The sequence below is a fragment of the Tenrec ecaudatus genome, chromosome 6 (genome assembly GCF_050624435.1).
Source record: "Tenrec ecaudatus isolate mTenEca1 chromosome 6, mTenEca1.hap1, whole genome shotgun sequence".
Classification (NCBI taxonomy): domain Eukaryota; kingdom Metazoa; phylum Chordata; class Mammalia; order Afrosoricida; family Tenrecidae; genus Tenrec; species Tenrec ecaudatus.
The window spans coordinates 98,785,302-98,811,189 of record NC_134535.1 but is presented as its reverse complement, the minus strand read 5'-3'; the positions used below and the strand labels follow the sequence as shown (position 1 = coordinate 98,811,189).

Below are 25,888 nucleotides of genomic sequence, written 5' to 3'. Positions count from 1 at the left end.
ATATGGACAAGAATTTTTTCAAGCTATTTTGATCACTGATAATTCAAAGCTCTCGTAAAGCATCTAGCACATTGTAAGCACTCAATAAATATGCATTGAATATCAACTTTAGTTATTTTATAAAAGAAATTAAAAGTATCAGACTGTTAGGGATGCAGACATTTTGAATACAGGCCAGCAGAAAATGTTCAACATTTTTGAAAGTAAAACTTTTAAATGAGTGACAGATTCTTGATTAAATATTTAAAACCGATCAAGCACTTTAAAATTTCAGTGATGAAACACTAGTTAACCTTTGGCACAGTGAAAATTCAGTTGAGCCCACTGCCACCACCTAGTATCACCATGACACCTGGGCTGGAGGAAATTAGAGGAAGCTTGTCATTGTATTGCAGGAGGAGCCACAGCCTCTGAAAGACTTGAAGTCCTAAGGAAGTGGGGCTGGCAGGGTGAGGCTGTTGGAGGGTTTGCACAATGATTACCTAGTCTGCAGTTACCCTTTGTAGCGGAAGTGACTCATGAGGTGTTTTGCTCCTGTGTTTAAGTTAAAAAACAAAACAGAAAACCAAGTTGCTTGGTCTCAGTAATGCAAACTCTCTGCTTTTATGAAATTAGATTGGGAGTCATCATTCATGATAGTATTTTTACCAAAAAAATTGGATTTTTTAGATGACCACTTTACTAACATACTAAACAAAGATAGTATACTGTGAACCTAATACCTTAAGAATATAAAGAATCATGGGGGCCTAATTTTTAATGATGCATTGGCAAAAAAGATACAGCCGACCTCATAAAAATTAAGTACTTTTGTTCATCAAAGCATTTTATCAACATGATTTAAAAAGGCAACCTACAGACTGGGAAAAATTGGGGGGAATCATATACCAGATTAGAACCTACTATTAAAAATATAAATTTTCTAAAATGTAACCACAAAGACTCCCATCAAAATATGGGCAAAGGAATTACACAACTCACCACACTTAACCTTTGTTACTCTAAAGGCCCATAAGCACATGAAAAGACGCTCCATGTCATTAGCCATTAAGAAAAACAAGAAAAAACTCACTGCCATCCACATCGATTCCAAGTCGTAGCAAGCCTGTAGGACTGAGTAGAACTACTCCATAGGGTTTCCAAGGCTGACATCTTTTTTAGGAGCAGACTGCCACATGGCTCTCGCTTATATAGCTGATGGACTTCAATGGCCAAGATTGCAGTTAGCATCCCACCTCTTATGCCTTACACCACCGGGGCTTCATTAGGTAAATGCAAACCAAAGCTACAATGAAGTACACCTGACTACAATTAGAATGACAGTCATTTTAAAAATGGAAGTGTTGATGAGGTTGTGGAAAGACTCATCCTTTTCAGTGGAAAAGTGAAATAGCACAACCACCATGAAAAAGTTTGGTGTTTCCTCCAAATGTTACACATGGGACTACCCAGAGGGAAAAGCAAGAATACAAACAAAAACTTATACCAACGTTCCTCACAGTAATTCTCACAATAGCCAAAATGTGGAAAACCACCCAAATGTATAGCACATCAATGGGTAAACAACATGTGGTATGTACATAAATGGAACAGTATTGGGCCAAAAGAGAAATGAAGTCCTACTATATGCCACAACATGGATGAGCCTTAAAAACAGTACGCTGAGGAATATAAGCCGGTCAACAAAGGGATAAATACAGGGGCTTCAAAAAGTTCATGGGAAAATGGAATTAAAAGATAATGGAATTTTCTCACAAACTTTTTGAAGCCTCCTGGTATTGTGAGATCTCTTTCACAGGAAATAAGCAAATATACAGGAACCAAAGATTATCAGTGGCTAGGATGAGTGGGACAACTAATCTGAATGCTATTGATTCTATGTGATCAGGCTAAAGAAAATAGAATTGTAAAAAAATATCAAACAGTTGTTTTAGTTTTAACTGCCCCCCGCCCCAGGGGAATGAGCTTAGTGTTTATTACAATTGTCTTTCTGAATTCTACAAAACTGTGCAAATACTATGATGAGAATGAAGTTTCTTGCTATTAGAGAAGCCAGTTTAAAATATAAAAGGGGAAGGCTTGAATAAACCTCGTGTTGTTGGGCACAAATTACAGGCATCAATATGAACTTGTAGTTTTACAAAACTAGCTAGCTAACTGTATGTAGCTTTAAATATATTAAAAAAAACAAGCAAACATTGCTATCAAGTCAATTCCAACTCATGCTGATACGAATTGTGTCACTGTAGAACAGTGCTCCACAGAATGTTTGATAGCTCATTTTTCAGAAGTAGATCACCAAGCCTTCCTTTTGAGGTACTTCTAGGCGTAATAAAACTGCCAAATTCTGGTTATCAGCCAAGCTCAGTAAGTTTTGTCTGCCCTGCAACTCTATAACACACACACACACACACACACACACACACACACACACACACTTCAGCTATGTCTAATGTAAGGATCTAGAAGTAAAAGAGAGAGCACATAGTACCCAAATCTGAGTACTCAAATACCATTAATACTTACCAGTGTCTACTAAATATTATTCCTAAAATAAAGAACCAGAGCTCCTTACTGAAAGAATGATTCTAGGAGTTGAGCAGGACAACTGTACGAGGAGCCTACAATGTTATGTCGTAAAGTTAAGAAAGCGACCATCAAGGCATGGAGTCGTGTCAGGAGAACCAAGGAGTCATCTTAAGGAGTTCTCATAGGCAGCACTTGGGACAACGGAAACACCAAAGTGAAAAATCTAGGCGTCTACAACAATATAGATGAATAAACAGGAAAACCTGTGCGGCAGAATGCCAACCAATAAAAGCAGAAGACATGAGGAAGTAGAAATTACCATTTAACAAAACTCAATATAATAATTCAGGTGAGAATCATCAATGGACAATGAAACTAATAGGTAAACATTTCTGGAGATTAGGATATCTACCTGGCCTTCAAGAGTGTCCCCCACAAAACACTGACTACAAAAAGAAAAATGTTGACTCGACAGTGGGAAACCCTGGTTAGCAGCAGCCTCCCCAGGTTATGATCGCCAGTAAACACAAAGCGCTGTCATGTGCCTCTTGAGCTGAAGCACATGCAGCACCCATCTTATCATGAGGAAACATACAGACCCAAATGGAGGACTATGTTCCTGACTATATCTGACCTACAATCTTCAAAACGGCCAGGGTCACAAAAGACACATTAAGGAATTTTTCTCATTAAAGGAATAAAGAAACGGTGACCTCTCAATGCACTGCGTCTGTAACACTGGACTGCACCCACGCCAGAGTTTTGGTTTTTTTCCTGTAATGGTCAACATCAAGATAACTGGTGAAATGTGAACAGTATGTATGAACTTGAGAAGTTTATTTTTCAGTGTTAATGGTTTTAATAATTACGATGGGCTTATGGAAAAGAGTGTTTTATTCTTGAAGATATATATAGGTAGGCCAAACAATAGAGAGAAAACAAAATATTGAATAAAAAGTGAAAACAAAAACAAACGAAAGTGAAAAAGCATACATAACCCCAGGTCCGTCTGTTGACCTCTATGACTATTTCTCCAGCGGTCCTTGGAGGCTGTGGAAACTGCCCCTCCTGGCCTGAAGTCTATTCTGGGGCTCCTCAAGGGGGTTTGTGGCTTTGCTTTGCTCCTGTTGCTGGTCTGTTATGTTCCCTTCTCCACAGTGCATCCCATGGCACATGACAATGTCTAGATTCAATTTTGGGAGAGGGGTTGATGCTTCTGGCACCTAATGCATAGGAAGCCAGGGACGCTGCCAAACATCCACCCAGCACAGGGCAGCTCCCACACCAAATAATTATCCTTTCAAAAATGTCAACATCTGTGGGGTTGACAAGGCCTTCTCCTGAGCCCCCTTTTCCCTAACAACCCATCTTTTGATCTTCCCAGCTGTGGATGAGGGGGTTCCTTATACCCCACCCACCTTTTTCTACCCATGTTCAAAGCTCTACATCTCTCAAGCCCAAGTGGAGATACACAGATAACTAACCAAGAAATTCTCTTTATGGGCTTAAAACAATTTCCATGGAGTCTCAGCCTATAGTTGGTGCATCATTAGCTCTAAGGCCCCCTTAAACAATGTGACTCATTATCTCTTCTTTGAGATCTGGGAACTCAGGAGAGACAGGAATAGCCTGAATACCAGTGGTCTTGGAACACTGATCTATGACTCTTGAGTTTTGAGAATTCCTATCCTTAAAAGGCCTTGACCCATGACAGCTATTTTTTTTTCTTTTTTAGAACCACCTCTACTTTTCTCTCTTCTTACGATATTTCCTCAGCTTTCAAGTGGGTCTTAATTCAGAATCTCTAATACCCACCCTGACACCTGTCAGCATGTCATTACAACAGGAGTCCCCACTGAACTTGTAAGTACAACTGGAAAATGGACTGCTGTAATTTGATAACATCAAAAATGATTTGCTGAGGAAATTAATACCTCGAAGAAAGAAGTCCTGCATGGATCTTTTGTTTGTTTGTATAAATGACTAAATTCTGATCCAAGTGTTTCACTACATTGCATTTCATGCCTATTCCTTGTGATCTGTTGGGTGACAGTCCACTGTAAGAACTTTAGAAGATTCAACAACAAAAAGGCATGAGGTTTCTCACTTTAAAACATGTTTTCAGTATGCCTATACAGAAGCATCACCCAAGGAGGTTTTAAAAAATTCACAGGGCAAAAACGTTATCTTTTAACCCCAATCTTCCACATTCTTTTTGAAGCCCTCTTGTATCCCTCATCTGTATAGTGCAGAGTTGGGAGAAAGAGGAAAAGAGTCTATTTCTGTTCCTATTGAAAGATCAGATCACAGTGTTGGGATTTCTAATGATAAAAGTAAAGGAACTATCAATTCTTAAGTATTAACCAGATCATACAGACTATTTTAAGCATTTATTTCATTCTCAGAATCCTATAAAGTAAGACAAGGAAATAAAGGCTCAGAAACTTTAAGTGATTTCCTCAGGGACTTCTAACAAAAGAACACCAACAGGCAGGTTTTAAGCCCAGATTTATCGAGCTTCCATGTTCCCACTTAGCAGTAGCTCCTACTGTGGAGCACATGTGAGTGAAGTAGCCACTCTGTGATGCCCTTTATGTGCATTTTGTTTAACATCTCACAGACACCCTTTTAGGTAAGAGTCAACACTTTCATAGATCAGGAAATTTAGATTCAAATCCAGTTCTGTTTGCCTATAAAACCGGTGTATGTTTAAGACCAGGGTACAAAATAGGCCCGATCACAAAACTACTTGCACCCTTGGTCTCAGGACTGAACTATTCTGATGGGAGAGGAAGCAAAGGGTGGCCATCCCAAGCCTGTGGAAATGGATGAGCCCCCGGATAAGTGGGTATCCAATCAGAGGAGACACAGGACCACCATCTATTTTAGAGCTCAAGTCTCCCCTTGAGTTAATATGACAGGTTTGTCTGTTAGGGAAGGATCTGCACCTGTAAGAATTGATATGGGAAAATTTCCCCTAGTACCAATCCACGTGCTCAGTGTAGACAGGTCCCAATCCATTAAGAAATCAAGCAGCGCAAACAACTCATGCTTTGCAGATTGCAGTTGGACTCTGCTTGCACCAACTTCTCGTGTCAACAGTATTTTAAATTCTATGTCATTGGAAAAATTGGTGTATCAATGCAACTACCTTATACCCTAGGGGAATGATTTGACAATGCGTTTTTTTGTTGTTGTTGTTTTTCTGTCCTTTTTAATTTGTTGTTGTTCTTGGGGGTTTTAGTTTTTGTCATAATTACAACTGCCCAAGTAACCAGTGGACAAGTAGATGGATTCTGAGCTCCCACTGAACTCTAACCTCAATCTAAGAAGTTACTTTTTATGACATGGCCCTGTGCCTTCATGAAAGGATCACTTAAGATAAGGATTCACTACAAGTCAAGTGTGAAGAAAGCAGATGGTGCCCAGCTATCAATGAATAGTGTCAGGGGTCTTAAAAGCTTGTATTCAAATAAGCAGCCATTTAAGTGAGGCATCAACTAAGTCTACCAACTCTACACAGAAGAAGCACACCAGCCTATGTGATCCAAAGAGGACAACAACAAAATCCAAATATGATGAAGGAAAAGTATCAAAGCTTAAATTTTGAACATCCAGTTTGTAGAAGGCTATGGAGGACAGTGGGAGCCCAAAATCCATCTGCAGACCATCTACTCAGATTAAGCCTCTGGCAGACCCCTCTAGCCACAGGCAAGGGACCCAAATAGCTTCACTATAAAACAGAGATTATTGTAAACTTGATTATGAAGGGTCGAACCAGGGTAGAATATCATGCTTGCTTGGTCGGTTGACCTCCCTCTTGACCCAGCCTCAATTTGCTCTAGGTTGCTGTATTTCTCACCTGTTCCAGGAAAGGAATTTCTTCTCTGGCCTTTTTAATATTGATGACAGTCTTTTCCTTTTTATACTTTATTTTTATCTTTGTATTATTTTCTTGGCTTAAAAAATTATTTCTGTTGGGTTTCCCAGTATGTAAAGTACAGAAGAGGAGTTGGATGCATGGAGATAATAACTGATGCAATAGTTTATGGGGATGTGGAGGGGGCATAGTGAGTGGGAAGGGTGTGGGACTTTGGGGACCAAACAATGAAAGCAGGAGCAGCGAGGAAGCTCTAGAACTGATTGTGATGATGTATCGACACCTCTTTTTTAAAAGCAGGTTAACCAGGTAAATGTATGACATGTGAATAATATATTAAGAAAACTACTAAAAAAAATAAAAAGAAAGAAATCAAACGTGACCAAAAAGAAAGAGTTGCTGCTTAGGGAACACTGAATCTATGTTAATGATGGTGGAATCATTTAGAAAAGGATATAAAAAATGGTTGTACAGTGAAGAAAGCTGATAGTGCCCGGCAATCAAAAGATATAGTGTCTGGGGTCTTAAAGGCTTGAAGGTGAACAAGCGGCCATCCAGCTCAGAAGCAACAAAGTCCACATGGAAGAAGCAAACCAACCTATGCGATCACGAGGTGCCAAAGGGATCAGGTATCAGGCATCGTCCGAACAAAAAATCTTACCGTAGTGACTGAGAGAGGGAGTGTGGAGTGGAGACCCGAAGCCCATTTGTAGGTCACTGGACATCCCTACAGAAGGGTCTCGGGGAGGAGACGAGCCAGTCCGGGTGCGATATAGCAACGATGAAACATACAACTTTCCTCTAGCTCCTAAATGCTTCCTCCCCTCCCCCCCACTATCATGATCCCAATTCTATCTTGCAAGTCTGGCTAGAACACAGGATGTACACTGGTACAGATAGGAACCAGAAAAACTGGGAATTTAGGGCAGATGATCCCTTCAGGGCCAGTGGTGTGAGTGGCGATACTGGGAACATAGAGGGAGGGTGGGTTGGAAAGGGGGAACTGATTACAAGGATCTACATGTGACCTCCTCCCTGGGGAAGGACAACAGAAAAGGGGGTAAAGAGAGATGTCAGACAGGGCAAGATATGACAAAATAATAATTTATAAATTAGCAAGGGTTCATGAGAGAGTGGGGAGCGGGGAGGGAGGGGAAAAAATGAGGACCTGATGCCAGGGGCTTACATGGAGAGCAAATGCTTTGAGAATGACGAGGGCAATGAATGTACAAATGTGCTTGACACAATGGATGTATGTATGGATTGTGATAAGAGTTGTATGAGCCCCCAATAAAATGATTTTTTTAAATGGTTGTATAACAGGATGAGTATAATAATGGCACTGAATTATACCTGTAGAAGTTACTGAATTTGAGAATGTTTTATTGTGTATATTTTTGCCACAATTAAAAAAATTACATGAATAATAATGAGTACAAGGAAGACAAATATGTTCTAGAATTGAATGTGGTAATAAGTGTACAATGCTTCTTGATATTATAATTATTGTGATATGTGGATAAAGTGCTAATAAAGCTGTAAAAAATCAAAATCAATACAAAGGGGAAAAAAAGCTGTGTATTGAAAAGAATATGTGTTACTCCAGCCCTGGTGGCAGAGTGGATTACACATTGGGCTGCTAACTGCAGGGTAGGGCGAAAGATGAAGCTTTCTGTTCCCATAAAGATTTAGTCTTGAACCCCCATGGAGGCAATTTTACACTGACTTATCAGGTCCCTATGAGTGTGCCTCAACTTGACGGCAGGAGTTTGGTTCGCGTGAGGCTATCCTTCAAGAGCTTGTCTCCTCACCTGCTACCAACACCTGTGAAGCAGTCGGACCCTTTGTGCAGGTGGAGAAAACGAAACCAAGGAATCAGCAACCTGCACCTGCCAGCAAACATGGATTGTTTGTACTCACAGCCACATTGTTTTCGGGGTTTCTCAGTGTGGGCACATGTTTTAAATTAAGAGTCCATGTTTCAAGGTACCAGTGTAGCTTAAAAAATATAACCAAATCATAAGCAAGTTATTTTCTACTCTTTACCGGTGTTGGAAAAAATGAAGTAATGGTACAAACTGTGATGTGGAGGGGCATCTAGAAGATCTGAAGTGAAAGCTTTAAGAAGGATGGACAGAGCTGTGGCTCTATATGACTTTACCCTGACTCGCACACAGAAGACCCTTGACAGAAATCACCAGTAGGACACAGCATTTGATGCGGCACCACGAGTGTTCAGGAAACATTTCAACCTTTCTCTTCACACCCTCCATTAATATTTTATTTCTTCCTTTTCTTTCACATGAAAAAAAAAGGCTTCTGAGAAGCTCTTGCCTCAAGCATATCCTAGTTGAGAAAGCAATGTGCTATTTTATTCCTGAACCCCCAACACGTAGCCTGTACTATCTTACCAGTAAAAAGGCCAGATGTGGTCCTATAACTTTATTCCTTTAAAAATGACCATTCTTGATAAAGTTAAAAGACGAAAGAAACATTGAGGGAAAGTATTTGTAACGTATTTAACAAAGCTTATTTGCCATAATGGCATAAAGTAGAATTAGTATAAATAATCCCGAGGAGAAAATAATAGGGTCAATAGCTCTGGGGGGACATAGCAGAGCAGGAGGTGGGGAAAAGGGAGGGGGAGGCACCAAACCCAGGGACCGGAAACAATGAGTGATAAAGTGCCATGCAACCGAGAGGAATTACTGAAAACTGCATGAAGGTTGAGCATGATAGTGGAACAAGAGGAAAGTAAAAGGAAACAGAGGAAAGAACTACTAGGAGGCAAAGGACAGATATAGAGGTATCAAAACTGGCACATAAATATGTAAATATATTTATATATAATGATAAGGATATAGTTCTATGTACATATATGTTAAATATCAAAGTAGACAGACATTGGGTTTCTAAGTACTTCCTCAATGCAAGATCACTTTGTTCTAATAACCTGGCATTCTGTGATGCTTACCTTCTCAACATGATTGCTGAAGACAAATGGATGCATAAGCAAATGTGGTGAAGAAAGCTGATGGTGCCCAGCTATCAAAAGATAAAGCGTCTGGGGTCTCAAAGGCTTGAAGATAAACAAGCTAAATAAGCGGTCATCTCACTGGGAAGAAACAAAGCCCACATGGAAGAAGCACACCAGCCTGTGTGATCATGAGGTGTCGATGATCAGGGATAATCAGGCATCAGGCATCAGAAGACCCAGAACAAACAATCCTATCTATGCAAATGGGGTGGGGTAAAGTGGAGACCCAAAGTCTGATGTAGACAATTGGACAGCCCCTCACAGAAGGTTCACAGGAAGGGATGATCCAGCCAGTTCTTTAATGCTTCCTCCCCCACCCCCACTATCATGACCCCAGTTCTACTTTACAAATCCAGCTAGACCGGAGCATGTACACTGGTACAGATAAGAGCTCTCGACACACAGAATTCAGGACAGATTTCCCTCAGGAACAATAATGGGAGTAGTGATACCATGAGAGTAGGGGATGGTGGGGGTAGAAAAAGGGAACCCATCACAATGATCAACAAAGAACCGCCCTCCCCTCCCTAGGGGGGAAGAACAACAGAAACGTGGGTGAAGGGAGACAGCGGTCAGTATAAGATATGAAAATAGTAACTTATAAATTATTAAGAGTTCATTTGTGAGGGGGGGTGGGAGAGGGAGGAAAAAAATGAGCTGATACCAAGGGCTCAAAAAAAATGTTTTGAAAAGGATGATGGCAACATATGTACAAATGTGCTTGACATAATGGATGGATATATGGATTGTGATCAGAGCTGTAAGAGCACCTAATAAAAACATTTTTTTAAAGTTACCTAACCCACCTGGGAGAGAGTATTGGTTGTGTCCCCACAGAACTGGAACATGTATATGGACCCAACCATGGAGAGCAACATAATATGCGGAGGAATCCACAAAAGGACTGGACCATAGGAGAATCAGCCCCACCCTCACCGAAGGGAGTACCACAGAAAATGAAACTAGATCCTCTGGTGTGGGAAAGGAACTGACCCAACACACCACACCCAGAAGGAAGCTGAAACAAAGGAAGGAGGAAGAACGGAGCTGAACACACCTGAGCCCACCAAGCTCAGAGGAGGATAGCCTGGCTCAAAGAGCCCAATGTACAGAGAGGAACATATAGCCGGCCCCACGGCGAGATGCGACATCCTGCACTGACCCATGGCCCTGCACAGGACACCACCTGAGACACAGTGGGGGATGTGCGACTGAGCTGACCCCACCACACTGAGGCAAAACACTGGGGGCATGCAATGGAGCAGCGGGGGAAGCAGAGCACAGGGGTCCCAGGGAGTATAAAGGATGGACTTTGGGGCCAGGACGTGACACCCCATCAGACTCGTCCAGAAAACACTCCTAAAGGTCAACAAAGAGACCTCAAACTACTAACAGGGGTTTGTTTTGTTTTTTGCTGTCTTTTTTTTTTCTCTTCTTTTAAATTTTGTATGTCAGTGGCTTTTTTGTCAGCTTCTCGGTGTTGCTGCCGTAGATGCCATGCTCTTATGTGCCACTTTGGCGCTGTCAAAGCCATCTGCATTTTAAAATTATTATTATTTTTTAATTTATTTTTTAAACATTTTATTAGGAGCTCATATAACTCTTATCACAATCCATACTTATACATACATCAATTGTATAAAGCACATCTGTACATTCTTTGCCCTAATCATTTTTTTAAACATTTTATTAGGGGCTCATACAACTCTTATCACAATCCATACATATACATACATCAATTGTATAAAGCATATCCGTACATTCTTTTCCCTAATCATTTTCAAAGCATTTGCTCTCTACTTAAGCCCTTTGCATCAGGTCCTCTTCCCCCGCCCCCTTCCCTTCCCGCTCCCCACTTCCTCATGAGCCTTTGATAATTTTTAGATTGTTATTTTGTATATCTTGCCCTATCCGGAGCCTCCCTTCCCCCCCTTCTCTGCCATCTATCTCCCCGGGAGGAGGTCTCATGTGGATCCTTGTAACATATTACTATATCTGCAGATCCAGCTAGATAAAATAGGCTGGACAAACAGTGTGAGAAGAAAACAACGGGACCAACGGTCTCGGAGGGACATGAGAGTGTGGGAGGTAGGGGAGGGGAGGAGGTGTTGGGCAACCCAGAGACAAAGGAACAGCGAGTGGTTCGAAACCAGTGGAGGGAAGGGATGGGAGGACTGGTAGGGAATGATCAAGGGCAGGGTAAAAGAGGAAGTACTGAAACCAGAATGAAGGCTGAACATGGTAGTGGGACAGGAGGAAAGCGTAAGGAAATAGAGGAAAGGAATAGGAAGCAAAGGGCATAGAAAGAAGCCTAAATACAGACATGTACATATGTAAATATATTTATGATTATGGAGGAAATAGACCTATATGCATATATTTATAGGTTCAGTAGTAGGGTAGCAGGTGGACATTGGGCCTCCTCGCGTGCATTCTCTCAATATAAGAGCACCTTGGTCAGCTAAACGGTCATTCCATGATACCCACCTTCCCGACATGATTGCTGAAGACAGACGTGTGCATAAGCAAACATGGTGAAGAAAGCTGATGTTGCCCGGCTATCAAAAGATATAGTATCTCGGGTCTTAAAGGCTTGAAGGCAAACAAGCAGCCATCTAGCTCAGAAGCAACAAAGCCCACAGAGAAGAAGCACACAAGTGCCTGTGAACACGAGGTGTTGAAGGGATCAGGTAGCAGACACCAAAGAACAAAAACCATCATTGTGTAATCACCTTCCCCACATAAACGCTGGAGACAAATGTATGCATAAGTAAGTGTCCTGAAGAAGGCTGATGGTGCCTGGCTATCGAGAGATATAGCGTCTGGGGACTTAAAGGCTTGAAAGTAAACAAGCAGCCATCTAGCCCAGAAGCAACAAAGCCCACATGGAAGCAGCACACTATATGTGTGATCATCAAGGGTTGAGGGGACCAGGTTTCAAGCACCAAAGGTGGGGGGAAAATCGTATCACCGTGAATGAGGGGAGCCCATGATGGGGACCCAATGCCAATCTGTAGACAACTGGACATCCCTTGCAGAGGGGTAGTGGGGAGGAGATGAGTCACTCAGGGTTCAGTGTAGCAATAATGAAACTCACAACCTTCCTCTAGTTCTTAAACGCTTCCTCCCCCCAACTATCATGATCCCAATTCTACCTTGCGGACCTGGTTAGACCAGAGGATGAACAGTGGTATAGATGGGATCTGGAAAAGCAGGGAATCTAGGACAGATGAACCCCTCATGACCAAGGGTGAGAGTGGTGATACTGGGAGGGAAGAGGGATTAGAAAGGGGGAACCGATCTCAGGGATCTACATATACCTCCTCTCTTGGGGACGGGCAACAGGAAAGTGGGTGAAGGGAGGTATCGGGCAGTGTAAGATAAAATAATTTTAAATTATTAAGGGTTCATGAGGGGAGGGAAAAAAGGAAAATGAGGAGCTGATTCCAGGAACCCAAGTGGAAGGTGAATTTGAATGTATAAGTATGCTTTACACAACTGATGTATGTATGGATTGTGATAAGAATTATTTATGAGCCCCAATAAAATGATTTAAATTTATAAAAAGTTACACAGGGCTAAGCAGCTTGGGGAGTGCTCTCACACTTGTGGGTTCAAACTGATTACCTTTTAATTAGCAGCCAAACAATCGCTATGAAGCCAGGGCCCTGGAGTTTGTGTAGGAGAGACAAAAAGGAAAGCTGAAAACTAGGAGACAGGAGATTGAGGAATGTTTAAGAAGATTTGAGGAGTGTTTAAGAATTTGAGGAGTGACATCATGCTGGGGCTCAGGAGAACAGCTGTTCAGAAAAGAAGATAATGAGACGTTCCTGTTTTCCCCATGTTGTGCAAAAGAGGATAATGAGAAAATCTCAGAGATAAGGATGAATGATGGGCTCCGGGAGAGGGACATATCTGATGGGAACACAGGGGAGCAGATGAAGGGGCAGGAGAGAGTGGTGCACATTCTGGCCCACCAGGCTGTGAGGATGATGTTCCCAATTAGAGCAGCCAGTCCACAGAGAGGACAACATGGTCGGCCCCACTATGAGACATGACATCCCTCACTGACCTACAGGAACACCAGAGACACAGTGTGGGAACTGCACCCGATCTGATCCCGCCACACCAAGGTAACATACTAAGGGGGTGCAACAGAACAGCAAGGGAATGAGTGGCGAGGTCCCCAGGGAATGCTGAAGGTGGACTTTGGGGCCAGGGCATGGTGCCCCAACAGATTGGACTGGAAAACACTCCTAAAGGTCAACAAACAATTCTTGAACTAACTACAAGCTTTTCTTTCTTGTGTTTTGTTTTGTCATTGGTTTGTTGTTGTTGTTTTTCTGTATATTGTTGCTTGGTTTTGCTCTGTCTTGTTTTTGTGCGTGTTATTATTTCCACAGGTCTGTCTAAATAAGGTACGCTAGATAAACAATCTGGAGGAGAAAACAACGGGACCGACAGTTCCGGGGGGACATGAGAGATGGGGAGGTGGGGGGAAAGGTAGTGGTGTTAACAAACCCAAACAAGGGAACAAGTGACCCAAATTGGTGGTGAGGAGGGTGTGGAGGCCTGGAAGGACATGATCAAGGGTGATGTAACCAAGAGGAATTACTGAAACCCTGGTGGGGACTGAGAATGATAGTGGGACAGGAGGGAAGTCAAAGGAAATAGAGGAAAGAGCTGGGAGGCAAAGGACCTCTAAAGGTCTAGATAAAGACATGTGCATATGCAACTATATTTATAAATGAGTATGGGGAAATAGATATATGTGCATATATTTATAGGTTTAGTACTAAGTTAGCAGAGGGACATTGGGCCTCCACTCAAGTACTTCCTCAATGCAAGAATACTTTCTTCTATTAAATTGGTATTCTATGATGCTCACCTTCCCAAAACAACTGCTGAAGACAAAGTGGGTGAATAAGCAAACGTGGTGAAGAAAGCTGATGGTGCCCGACTATCAAAAGATATAGCATCTGGGGTCTTAAAGGTTTGAAGGTAAACAAGCAGCCATCTAGCTCAGAAGCAACAAAGTCTACATGGAAGAACACCAGCTGGTGCGATCATGAGGTGTCGAAGGGATTAGGTATCAGGCATCATCAGAACAAAAAATCTTATCATAGTGAATGGGGAGAGGGGGAGTGTGGAGTGGAGACGCAAAGCCCATTTTTAGGCCACTGGACATCCCCTTACAGACAGGTATCAGGGAGGCGATGAGCCAGTCAGGGTGCGATGTAGCAACAATGAAAAATACAACTTCCATCTAGTTCCTAAATGCTTCCTCCCACCCCTACCACCCCCAATACTACCTTGCAAGTCTGGCTAGACCAGAGGATGGACACTGGTACAGACAGGAACCAGAAACACAGGGAATTCAGGGCAGATGATCCCTTCAGGACCAGTGGTGTGAGTGGCGATACTGGGAAAGGGGGAACTGATTACAAGGATGTACATGTGACCTCCTCCTTGGGGGACGGACAACAGAAAAGGGGGTGAAGAGACGTTGGACAGGGAGAGCTATGACAAAATAATAATTTATAAATTAGCAAGGGTTCATGAGGGAGTGGGGGAGCATGGAGGGAGGGGAAAAAATGAGGACCTGATGCCAAGAGCTTAAGTGGAGAGCAAATGTTTTGAGGATGATGAGGGCAATGAATGTACAAATGTGCTTTACACAATTGATGTATGTATGGATTGTGATAAGAGTTGTATGAGCCCCTAATAAAATGATTTTTAAAAATCCAAGGCAGAGGGAAGGTAACAAAACAATTTCATTTTTCTGCAAAGATCTTTGCCACAATCCCATTTGAACAAGGGGCAGCAAACTACACCCCATTGTCAAATCTGGTCTGCTACCTCTTTTTGTCCTAATGAGCTGCTAAGCACAAGGCCAGTAGTTGCAATTCCACCAGTTACTCTGAGACAGAAAGATGAGGCTTTCTACCATGGTTTAGGTTCACAGACGTAGAAACACAAAATGGGCAGCTCCTACTCTATCCTATAGGCTCTCTAGGAGTTGAGATCAACTTGATAGCAGTCAGTTTTGGTTTGAGTTAAAAGCTATGGATGTTATTTTAAACACTTTTAAATGATTGGCTATAACCATTCAATGATAGGTGACATGAGCAATGTATATGAAATTATCTGAAGTGGAAATTTCATTGTTGGTCAATAAAGTGTTATTGGGACTCAAAAAAAAAAAGAATAGATGATGGTTCAAATGGTTTGTGCTCTACTACTACAATGTCAGCTGCTCTAAACCAACTGCTGCTCTGTGGGAAAAGAGGCGGCTTTCTGCTCAAAAACCCAGAGTCAGTTGTACTCTGACTATAGGGTTGCTGGCTATGAATCAGAATTGACTTGATGGCAATGATGTTTGGTTTGGGCTAACCTATAGGTCGGTGGTTTGAATTCATCCAGCAGGACATGAGAAGACTGACAATCTGCTCCCATAAAGATTATCGCTGTCGTTAGATGGCCTCAAGTTGCTTCCAACTTGGGCATTCTGTGTAACAGAATAGAAGTGCCCGTAGGATTTCCTTGGTTATAAATTTTGTGGAAGGTCACCAAGTCTTTCTTCCACAGAGCCAATGGTTGTGGTTCTAACGGCCAGCCAACATTTCAGCTAGCAGTGCAGTGCTTAACCATTTCTACAAACGTTCAAACTCACTGCCATCAAGTTGATTCCGATTCACAGTGATCCTATAGGATATGGCAGAACTTGTCTTTCTTCCAGAGCAGTGGTTTTGAACTGCTGGTCTTGTGGTTAGCAGCCCAACACATAACCACTACTCCACCAAAGTGCTTTTCATAGAGATTACAGCCAAGGAAATCTGAAGAGCAGTTCTGCTTTGCAGCACTTGAGATCACAAGTCAGATGAACTCGACGGGAATAGGTTTTGTTTTTAATTACGTTGCCACACTGCCCTCTAAAGGAATGCTTGTATCTCACCATATTTAATTGTTGGCTCCTGAACCATCCTAGCTGACTCACCAGATTTAATTACCAGCCCTTGAAGCTAGCCACTCCACCAAATACGGAGTTTCCTGCACCTGCTGACAATGCAGTTCATATTTATTTATGCTGTTGACTTGACCGTCTTTGCAAACTTCAGGAGGTCTCCAAATCACGACATACATTTTTGCCCACCAAACTTATGTATTTTGTATCATCATTTGATCTGGTCTCACCATAATGATCTGAGGTCGTGGATAATGGTGGACTGAATGTGACTAATGGTTAAATACTTGCATGCTGAGGCTCTAAAAAGCAGTTTGAATAACTTTTTGGAAGAACTATTAGAATACTTTCCAGTTACCGATGTAATTGAAAATAAATTTCCTCTTATTAAGGATTTAAAGCTAGAAAACCAACCTGACCAAAATGATTTTATGCCAAGTTAAATAAGGTGACCAGATTTTAACATTGGTAAAGCTGGACACCATGGATAAAACTCATATCCTGGCGAAATAGCCACATGGCAGCCGAAAACCGTATAGCCTAGCTTGTCATGCATTCTTTCCAAAAATTTGGATTGTCCCGCCAAAAGCGGGACGTCTGGTCACCTTAGTAGATTCTGACTCATCGTGACACAAGAGAACACAGTACAACTGCTTCATAGAGTTTCCAAGGCTGCAAACATTTATGGCCACCACTTGTCAGTACTGGGGTGGTTTGTGTGTTGCTAAAAGCAGCGCAGGTAGGGCAGTGGTTATGTGTTGGGTTGCAATCCACATGGTAGGCAGTTTGAAAGACTGGGCTTTCTACTCCTATAAACAGTCTTGGAAACTTAAGGGGGGTGGGGGGTTGCTAGGGGTCAGCATGGACTTGATGGCAGAGAGTTTGGTTTGGTTTGGTTTGGTTTGGTGATACTGAAGCGATGCCACAGCAGTGTCAGCCCTGGTGAGCAGATTGCCGTAGAACTTCCACACGAAGACAAACTAGGAAAAGGACCTGGTGACTAACTACCAAAAATCTGGCCAGTGAGAGGGGACTTAGGAAATAGAAGCATAGCACAGTCTAACAGACTATTGGGAGATGAGACTCTCAGATTGGAAGGCATTAAAAAAATAAGTTGCCTCCTGAAAGCAAAATTCAGGTAATTACGTGGATGGAGTAGAGCTTTGGGACCTTCATTTACTGCTGTGGCATGACTCAAATAAGAAGCAGCTGTAAACAAAAAGACAACGACCCAGGTGTAAACATCCATTCACAATCAGAAAGTCAAATATGCAAAGTAAATAGATCTAGGAAATTTGGGAGTTGTCAAAACAGAACGCTTGAAGATTGATATCCTATGTATTAGTGAACTGAAATGAACTAGTACGACCACCTTGAATTGGACATTCAGGTGGTCTACCTACTGTGGCAGGAATAGCAGATTTCAGCAAAACAGTATCACATTTGTTGTAAAAAAAGAATATTTTTAAGATCTATTGTGATGTTCAACTCTTGTCGGGGATAGGGAAATGCAGGTATAAGGAAATCCATTTAATATGACTAAGACATCAAGCACAATTGTCAAAGAAGAAGAAATGGAAGATTTCCCCAATTTCTGCAGCCTGAAATGACGTGGGGCTGATACGGAGGGCTTGGGGAGGCACTATGTCTGACCTCCTCTGACTTCATGAAGGGAAGGACAATCACACTCAGGAGTCTCAGGGCAGTCCTATGAGGCAGAGGTCAGACATGCCTCCATGCTCCAACTTTCCCTGCCAATTCCTCCCTCACACAGCCCTCTCTACTTCTCTGCTGAGTGTACTAAATTAACTGCAACGACCACATAGAACTCACTGATTATACTCACATTTGTGGGGCTTATTCGGGAAGTTAACAGGTGTCAGTTTGAGATCAGAACTGTTCAGGGTACAGTTTTTTAGCAGGACAGCTTCTTCTCTGCCATGCCCATAGCAAGCCTGTCTCTGGTCTTCAGCCGTACAGATCATTGACCTCTGCCGGGTCCAGGCAACGTTACAAAGTTCTTTGGGCAATGCTGATAAATAGACAAAGAGCACTCCTCTCCACTCCGCCTTCAACTCAGTCCAAAGGCGCTTGGCTCTAGCTTCATGGATAAGCAGACCTAGCTTCCCCGATTAAGTGATGAGAGTCACCCTACTCTGCAAGGGACCTTCCATCCCAAAGGTACTTAGCTTTGTTTGCTCCATGCTCCAGAGACCCAGGAGCCCACCACTCTATCCCAGGCTCTGCCTATGCTGCTGCTCCTCTGCCACGCCTCTGGTGCCACGTTTTTCTGTTTTCTAATCAGAAAGTTCAACTCACAGGGATCACAGGTCACTCAGAGAACTAGGGTAGGCTTAAGGCAAACCATAGTATTTTTCAATTGACTCAAAAATCGAACAATGAATTGCATTTGATGCCTTTGAATTATAGTGTTGGCAAGAAGATTGAGTATACCAAGGACTGTCCAAACAAGGAACAAAACTATCTCACGAAAGGTACAGCTCCTTAGAAATGAGGCCAGTGAGACTTCAATTTGCTTAATTGGGCTTGTTCCTGGGGATGACATGTGCCTCCTGTAAAGGGTCGGTGGAAGAGAGGGGCCCCTCTAACAAGGTGGACTGACACAGGGCTGCCACAATGGCCTGAGTCCTAGCAACAACCGGAGGAAGGATCTGTGTGCAGCAGGGCCTCATTGTGTGGTAGGCAAGGTTGCTAGGGGTGACATCAACTTGACAGCACCTCACAATAGTAACTACAACATATCTTTAGGGAAGCAGATGTTTTAGAATTTGCCAAACAGCCCGTTTTAATATCAGCACTGCCACAGGATAGCAATGTAAGCAGATCTATTTTACTTAAACCCTTCTCCTCAGTTTCCACATGTGTAAACCTACTGCCCAAGGCTATTGTAAAATGCTTAACACAGTGCCTCACAGTACATACTCCAGCCATACATTCTGATAATGTCATGTAATAAAACTTTTACAATCATGGATGAAAAAATAGGGACAACACCAGAAGCCATGATACATGGTATGGAGAATATCAAGCATAACTGAAAATGCGGCAGCAATTGAAAATAAACTAGACTAATGGGACAGCCTAAAAATGAAACACATAATGCTCAAATGCTCCATCAAAAGACTTCAAAGAGAAATACAGGAACCTATAGGCGTGGGACATTTTCTGGGCAATAATATCGCTGACAAGGGCCTGCTGTGGCAGGGTGGGCACAGAGAAGCCCGGGATTGCCAGATTACAGAAAGCAGCTTGGCTCAAGGATTCTAAGTTTATTTTCACATGCACGGAAAAGGAGTCCTGTGGGATCTTCCTCTAACGACCATCTCCCCATTTCTTTGTTTTCACAGCATAGCTATAGGCCGAGGGAAACGGTTTTGTTTTTCAGACAGACACTGGGAGAACAAAGTTTTGTTTTAACAAAGATTGTGTATATTACAGAGTTTCACATTTCTAGAGATTCTAAATCTCGAGGAGGTAGGCCAGGTATGCAGGGGTTGGCTCTTGGTGAAGGGGAAAAAAGCCTGGGAAGATTCATTAACACTCAGGTAAGACATTCGGTTTTTGACTTAGTGTCCCTGAGAATTGGTGCCTCCACAAAATCACAGGGTTCTTGGGAGACAGGCTGGAGGGGCTTGACTTACGGTCACAGCTGTGGAGGACCAGATAAGCTATGTCTAAGACACACTATATAATTGTTCTATGATTCTTCTAAGCTATTTTTCCGTCATAAAATAATAATGGGTTGGCTCCAGTTCCCCCAACATAATCTCTAAAATTTATAGAAAACTGCAGCAGCAAGGAGACAAATTATCCTAAGCTATTAGTTTCCCAAATAAACCTGTATAATTGTGAAAGCCAAGAAAAATCCAATTCTATTTCCATACTATGTTTTGTGCATTCACTTGATTTATTGAATGTAACACAGTAGATTGCTGTCTGGAAGCACTGGTATTTTTTCTACTGTTTAGTTACGCTCAATATTTTGCTGCCTCTACTCACCAATGGGTAGTTCTTCAAACATAGTAAGGCAATGGTCAAACATTAATCAGTCCTTCTAACATATATTAGGAAGTAGATGCTATCCCAGTGGTCCTCCGCCTTCCTCATGCCACCACCCTCTCATACAGTTCCTCATGTGGTGCTGACCCCCAACCATAACATTATTTTTGTTGCTACTTCATAACTGTAATTTTGCTACTGTTATGAATCGGGCGACCCCTGTGAAAGGATCGTTTAACGCCCAAAGGGGTCACGACCCACAGGTTGAGATTGAGTGCAATATTGGAATTGTACAGATTCTAGATGTAATAGAAAATATTGCTGAAGATACAAAAATAATAAACCAAAGGAGAAGCTGACTTTTGCCACCTAAATACAAACACTAGAGTATTTACGTTGGCTATGTGGAATAGTATCAGCAGGGCTTCAAAAAATTTGTGGAAAAAATGGAATTGAAAGATAATGGTATTTTTTCCCATAAATTTTTTTAAGGCCCTGGTGGCGTTATGGTTGTGCATTTGGCTATTAACTGCAAGGTCAGTAGTTCAAAACCACCAGCCACTCTGAAGGAGAAAGACCAGGGTTTGTACTTTCAGGAAGAGTATGGTCTCGGAAACTCAGAGGCAGTTCTACCCTGTCCTGTAGGGTCACCATGTTGGAATGACTCAATGACACTGAGTTTGAGTTTTTTATATATTGCAGTGTTATCTTCAAATAAGTTAAGCACTCCAAATGTGGTAGCAACATAATTGCATGCCACCTTGGCCATTATAAAGTGTAGGGGTGGAGTATAGCCTATCAATCAGGTCACAGCTTGTTGGTGCCTCCTTGTGGGCATGACCTTCTCATAAAGAAGGCCCTGAGAACCTCTTGCCTCTTTCTCTGCCTTTACCTTCCCGTTGAAGAGCCTTGTGGAGACCTGCTAGAGCCCTGTGATGTTTCCTCCACTGGATCCACAAGACTTTGCACCCATCTGACCTATGATCTTCCTGCATTCTGCATCATTGTATGTAGTTGTGTGAGTCTGAAGAGAGACTTAATGGACTAGTAATAGACTTATGGACTTGATCTGGATTGGGCTGGGATATTTTCTTGATACATAATTACTTCTTGATATAAAGCTCTCTTACACATATACAAGTGTCACTGAGTTTGTTTCTTTGCTTAGCCCAACCCAACATACTAAGGTTCTGAAGCAATTTTAAAAGCATGCACAAATCTCTAGCAGTCATTAATCACATAACTTAAGAGAAATTTTTGAAAATTGGAAAGCATAACAAAATAAATAATGCTAAATATTTGTTACCAAGCAGTTCACTGTCCAGGCCTCAAAAAGGAGCAAGCAAATGAGGGAAGTGTCCCAGAAGTGTCAGAGATAAATTCATGTAACCACATGATACAACATCATTGACACACTGGAATGCCCCATGAAATGAAAGACAAAATTGTTTTAAGTTCTTTCAAAGAGATTTTCCTTCTCAAAGTTAATACACCTGATGATGACTAAAGGCAGTCAAGAAATTATTGTAAATCTATCCCAATGACTTAAATAGTTTTGGTCTGCCATGGGCATTGTGTCCTTTTAAGAACTCCCTGTATGTTATCAAATTGGCAGGAGCGATTTCAAAGACTAGATAGGATCCTTAGGGACGCTTGGGTTGAGGTTTACCAGGGAGAAACAACTCGGAAAAGGTGGGTGGGAAAGCTTGCACAACTCAAAGGCTGTAATTAATGTTATCAGATTGTACAGGTAGAAGCTGTTGAGTTGATCATGTTTTGGTATGTATAGTCTCAACAACAAAATAAAATTTAAAGGCAAAGACCCCAACATTTAGGAAAAGTACAGTGGCACTTTTAGCAAAAAAGCCAAGGAAAGCTGGTAGCAAGTCTCAACTTGGTCAGTAATTAGGCTGCAGCAAACGAAAATTTACACACCAGTGAGAATAAGAACTCAATCCTCCCTCATTGAAATTCTCACACTCTTAAGATTCTTCCTGAAAAGGATTTTACAAACACCTTGGAAAGCCCGAGTGCTTCTGCAGCCCAACCTTCGAGGATCAGCGTATACAGACCGGTTGCATCAAGAGACGCCACTCTAATGAACACGAATTCACACCTGATAGGTTACACATGTGATACGAATTCAGACCCGCGAGTTCTGGAGGCACAGTGGTAAGGGCGGTGAACCGAAAGATGGGCGGTTCAACGCCAACAATCACTCTGCGGGAGGGAGAGGGAGAGGGAGAGGATGAGGCGGTCGGTTTTTGTAGGAAAGATTACACAGCGGAGCAAACCCTAGCGGGCAGTTCTGCTCTACGCTGGCTGACTCCATAGCAACAGGTTTTGTTTGGTTTTACCTCCGGTCATTCTGAGTCGGGGCCTACTCGTCTTCAGTTTATAACAATAGGCAATTTAAAAACAACAGCATTATGCCTCGAGGACAGGGAAACAGCGTCATTTCACAGTCTCATGACAAGAACTCACGGCACGACGCCAGAGACGAGACAGCTCCCCGGGTCGGGAAAACGGACGCGCCGCGCAGCCTTCTGGGAGCTGTAGGCAGCGGGGCGCCGCCGCTAGTTCACTACCACTCCCGGCAGGCTTTGCGCTTCTCCACCACCCTCTTGGCGCATGGCCTGCCGGGAGGGGGCAGGTAGCTGGCGGCCCGGTCCAATGGGCGCCGGCTCCCGAGAAGAAGAGGAAGGAGGCGGACTCTGGGCCCCGTCCCCATTCATTGCCGCGGCCGGCTGGGCTGGGGTCCCGTCTTCTGGGGAGCCATGGAGGCGCTAATTCCTGTCATCAACAAGCTCCAGGACGTCTTCAACACCGTGGGTGCCGACATCATCCAGCTGCCTCAGATCGTCGTGGTAGGAACGCAGGTGCGAGACGGGGCTGGCGTTCGCCGAGGCCGCAGCCCCGGGCGCGGGCCTGCTCGGGGCTGTGGCGGCGTCCGCTCCCAGGCCAGCCTTTGCGGCCTGTGGGTCGAGTGTGCTGCTGGTGGCCCCGGGGCACCTCGGGCCCTGCCGCGCCTGCCCGCCTGGGCCCGAGGACTCGGGGTCCCGCCGGGACACGAGGGGCGGAGCTGGCGCGGCGGGCCCCGCGGGCCTCGAGGGAGGACCTCGGGGAGGACCGGTCGGCTGGCGAAACTGGAGTCCGTAGGGACCGGGCGCGGCTCTCTCGCGGGCCGCCGCTTCCAAGGGCACCTGGGGGACGCGGGGTGCACGCGCCATCGCAGTGGCCTCTCTGTGGGCTGGCTAGAGCCCCATCTTGGTTCGGGGTAGCAAGATGTTATTTTCAACCCTTTTGGGCTTCCTGGATGAACCCGATTGGCGCAGTGGTTAAAACGCTTGACTGCTAACCAAAAGGTCATTGGTTCGAATCCACTAGCCCCTCTGTGGGATGGAGATGTGGTCTGCTTCCGTAAACATTTACATCCTTGGAGACCGTTTGCCCGGTGGGGTCACGAAGAAGTAGAACCGACTTGGCTGTGGACTTTGCCTTAATGGGCCGCGGTCAATCTTGAGCTGCTGGGTTGGGCATGAGAGGCCGCTCTTGTGTAGTTGGGGTGTTTTCCTGCGGTGGGATCCCTCCAGGTTTTGAGAATGCCTTCTACTGTTTTGTGATCATGGCCTAAATTGGGCATAAAGGTTTTCCACACTTCACAACTTGGGTTCCGTATAGATAACGTGATTTTTTGTATATGCAGAAAATGTTGAGATATTGTCTAGCTTGACAGATGTTTACTTTTCATTTTCCTTGCTTACTGCTTTTCCAGGGTGAAACAGAATCATAGAACTTTTATATGACAGAGATATTTTTTGGAATACTTTGTATGTTGATTTTAAAAAATTATTTTATTGGGGGCTCATAAAACTCATCACAATCCATGCATACATCCATTGTGTCAAGCACATTCGTACATTTGTTGTCCTCATCATTCTCAAAACATTTGCTTTCTACTTGAGCCCTTGGTATCAGCTCATTTTTTTCTCCTCCCTCCCTCATGAACTCTTGATAATTTGTAAATTATTATTATTTTGTAATATCTTACACTGTCCGACATCTCTCTTCATCCACTTTCTGTTGTCCGTCCCCCAGGGAGGAGGTTATATGTAGATCCTTATGACCAGTTTCCCCTTTCTTCCCTCCACCCTCCCAGTATGGCTACTCTCACCACTGGTCCTGAAGGGATCATCTGTCCTGTGTTTCCAGTTCCTATCTGTACCAATGTACATCCTCTGGTCTAGCCAGATTTGTAAGGTAGAATTGGGATCATGAGAGTGGGGAAAGAAGAAGCATTTAAGAACTAGAGGAAAGTTGTATGTTTCATTGTTGCTATATTGCACCCTGACTGGCTTGTCTCCTCCCTGTGACCCTTCTGTAAAGGGATGTCCAGTTGCCTACAGATGGGCTTTGGGTTCCCAATCTGCACTCCCACTCATTCACAATGATATGATTTTTTGTTCTTTGATGCCTGATACCTGATCCTATAGACACCTCGTGATCGCACAGTCTGGTGTGCTTCTTCCAAGTGGGCTTTGTTGCTTCTGAGCTAGATGGCCGCTTGTTTACCTTCATGCCTTTAAGACCGTAGGTTTTATCTCTATCTTTTGATAGCCAGGCACCATCAGCTTTCTTCACACATTTGCTTTTGCACCTATTTGTCTTCAACAATCCTGTCGGGAAGGTGAGCATAATTGAATGCCAGTTTAATAGAGCAAAGTGTTCTTGCATGTTGATTTTAAGTGCTTTTGTTTCTTTGCAATTGAAGGAGCCCTGGTGGTACAGTGGTTCAGCCTGTGGCTGTTAACCAAAAGATAGGCAGTTTGAACCCATTAGCCGCTCTGGGTTTAAAAGATGTGGCAGTCAGCTTCCCCCAAAAGAATTACAACCTTACAAAGCTTATGGGACGAGTCGAAATGGATTTCTTTCTTTTGAAAATATGGTTTCCTCATTATTTTCTACAAGGTGCATTGTAACATCTTGTCGCAAAATTAAAGTGTAGAGTATAAATATTATGAGAAGGAACGTATGAGTTTCAACTACAATAGCTTATATGCAAACACTAGAAACTATGGGAACCGTAGATATTCTGTTTGTTTTTTAATAGTTAAAGCAATTGAAATTCTTTCAGAAGTAAACTTCCTTTATTTGCTTTACCTGTTGGGCTACTCAAAACTACAAGCTCAGCAGTTTGAACCCATCAGCCACTGCTTGGGAGAAAGACTTTCTGCTCCTGTAAAAGTATATACCTGGGAAACCCACAGGGGCAATGCTACTGTAGTCTGTAGGTTCGTCTGTAGGGTCACCATGACACAATGGCAGTGAGTGAGTTTTCATTGGCTTTAGGGTTGGTATAAAACCTGGTCAATCCTACCTGTATATCCTAGAGTAATCTGTGTAACACTTAATGTTTGTAATGATGTTTGGAGACCCTGAATCATCAATCGGAATAAAC

The 25,888-nt window shown here is 43.1% G+C and overlaps 1 protein-coding gene and 1 long non-coding RNA gene across 5 annotated transcripts in view; one reads left to right on the top strand and one right to left on the bottom strand.

The window, feature by feature from the left end:
• Positions 1–22,939, bottom strand: part of LOC142450216 (uncharacterized) — a 148,900-nt gene extending 125,961 nt beyond the window's left edge. The window contains exon 1 of the long non-coding RNA XR_012784920.1: positions 22,788–22,939. This is a non-coding gene — a long non-coding RNA (uncharacterized LOC142450216). The remainder of the gene's footprint in view (positions 1–22,787) is intronic.
• A 143-nt stretch (positions 22,940–23,082) lies between these two features.
• Positions 23,083–25,888, top strand: part of DNM1L (dynamin 1 like) — a 46,258-nt gene continuing 43,452 nt past the window's right edge. For 3 of the 4 annotated variants that reach the window (XM_075551896.1, XM_075551895.1, XM_075551893.1), the window contains exon 1: positions 23,083–23,309. In XM_075551896.1, coding sequence (XP_075408011.1) covers positions 23,208–23,309 — 102 coding nt within the window. In that variant the 5' untranslated portion in view covers positions 23,083–23,207. The remainder of the gene's footprint in view (positions 23,310–25,888) is intronic. The other variant, XM_075551897.1, reaches the window with a different exon arrangement.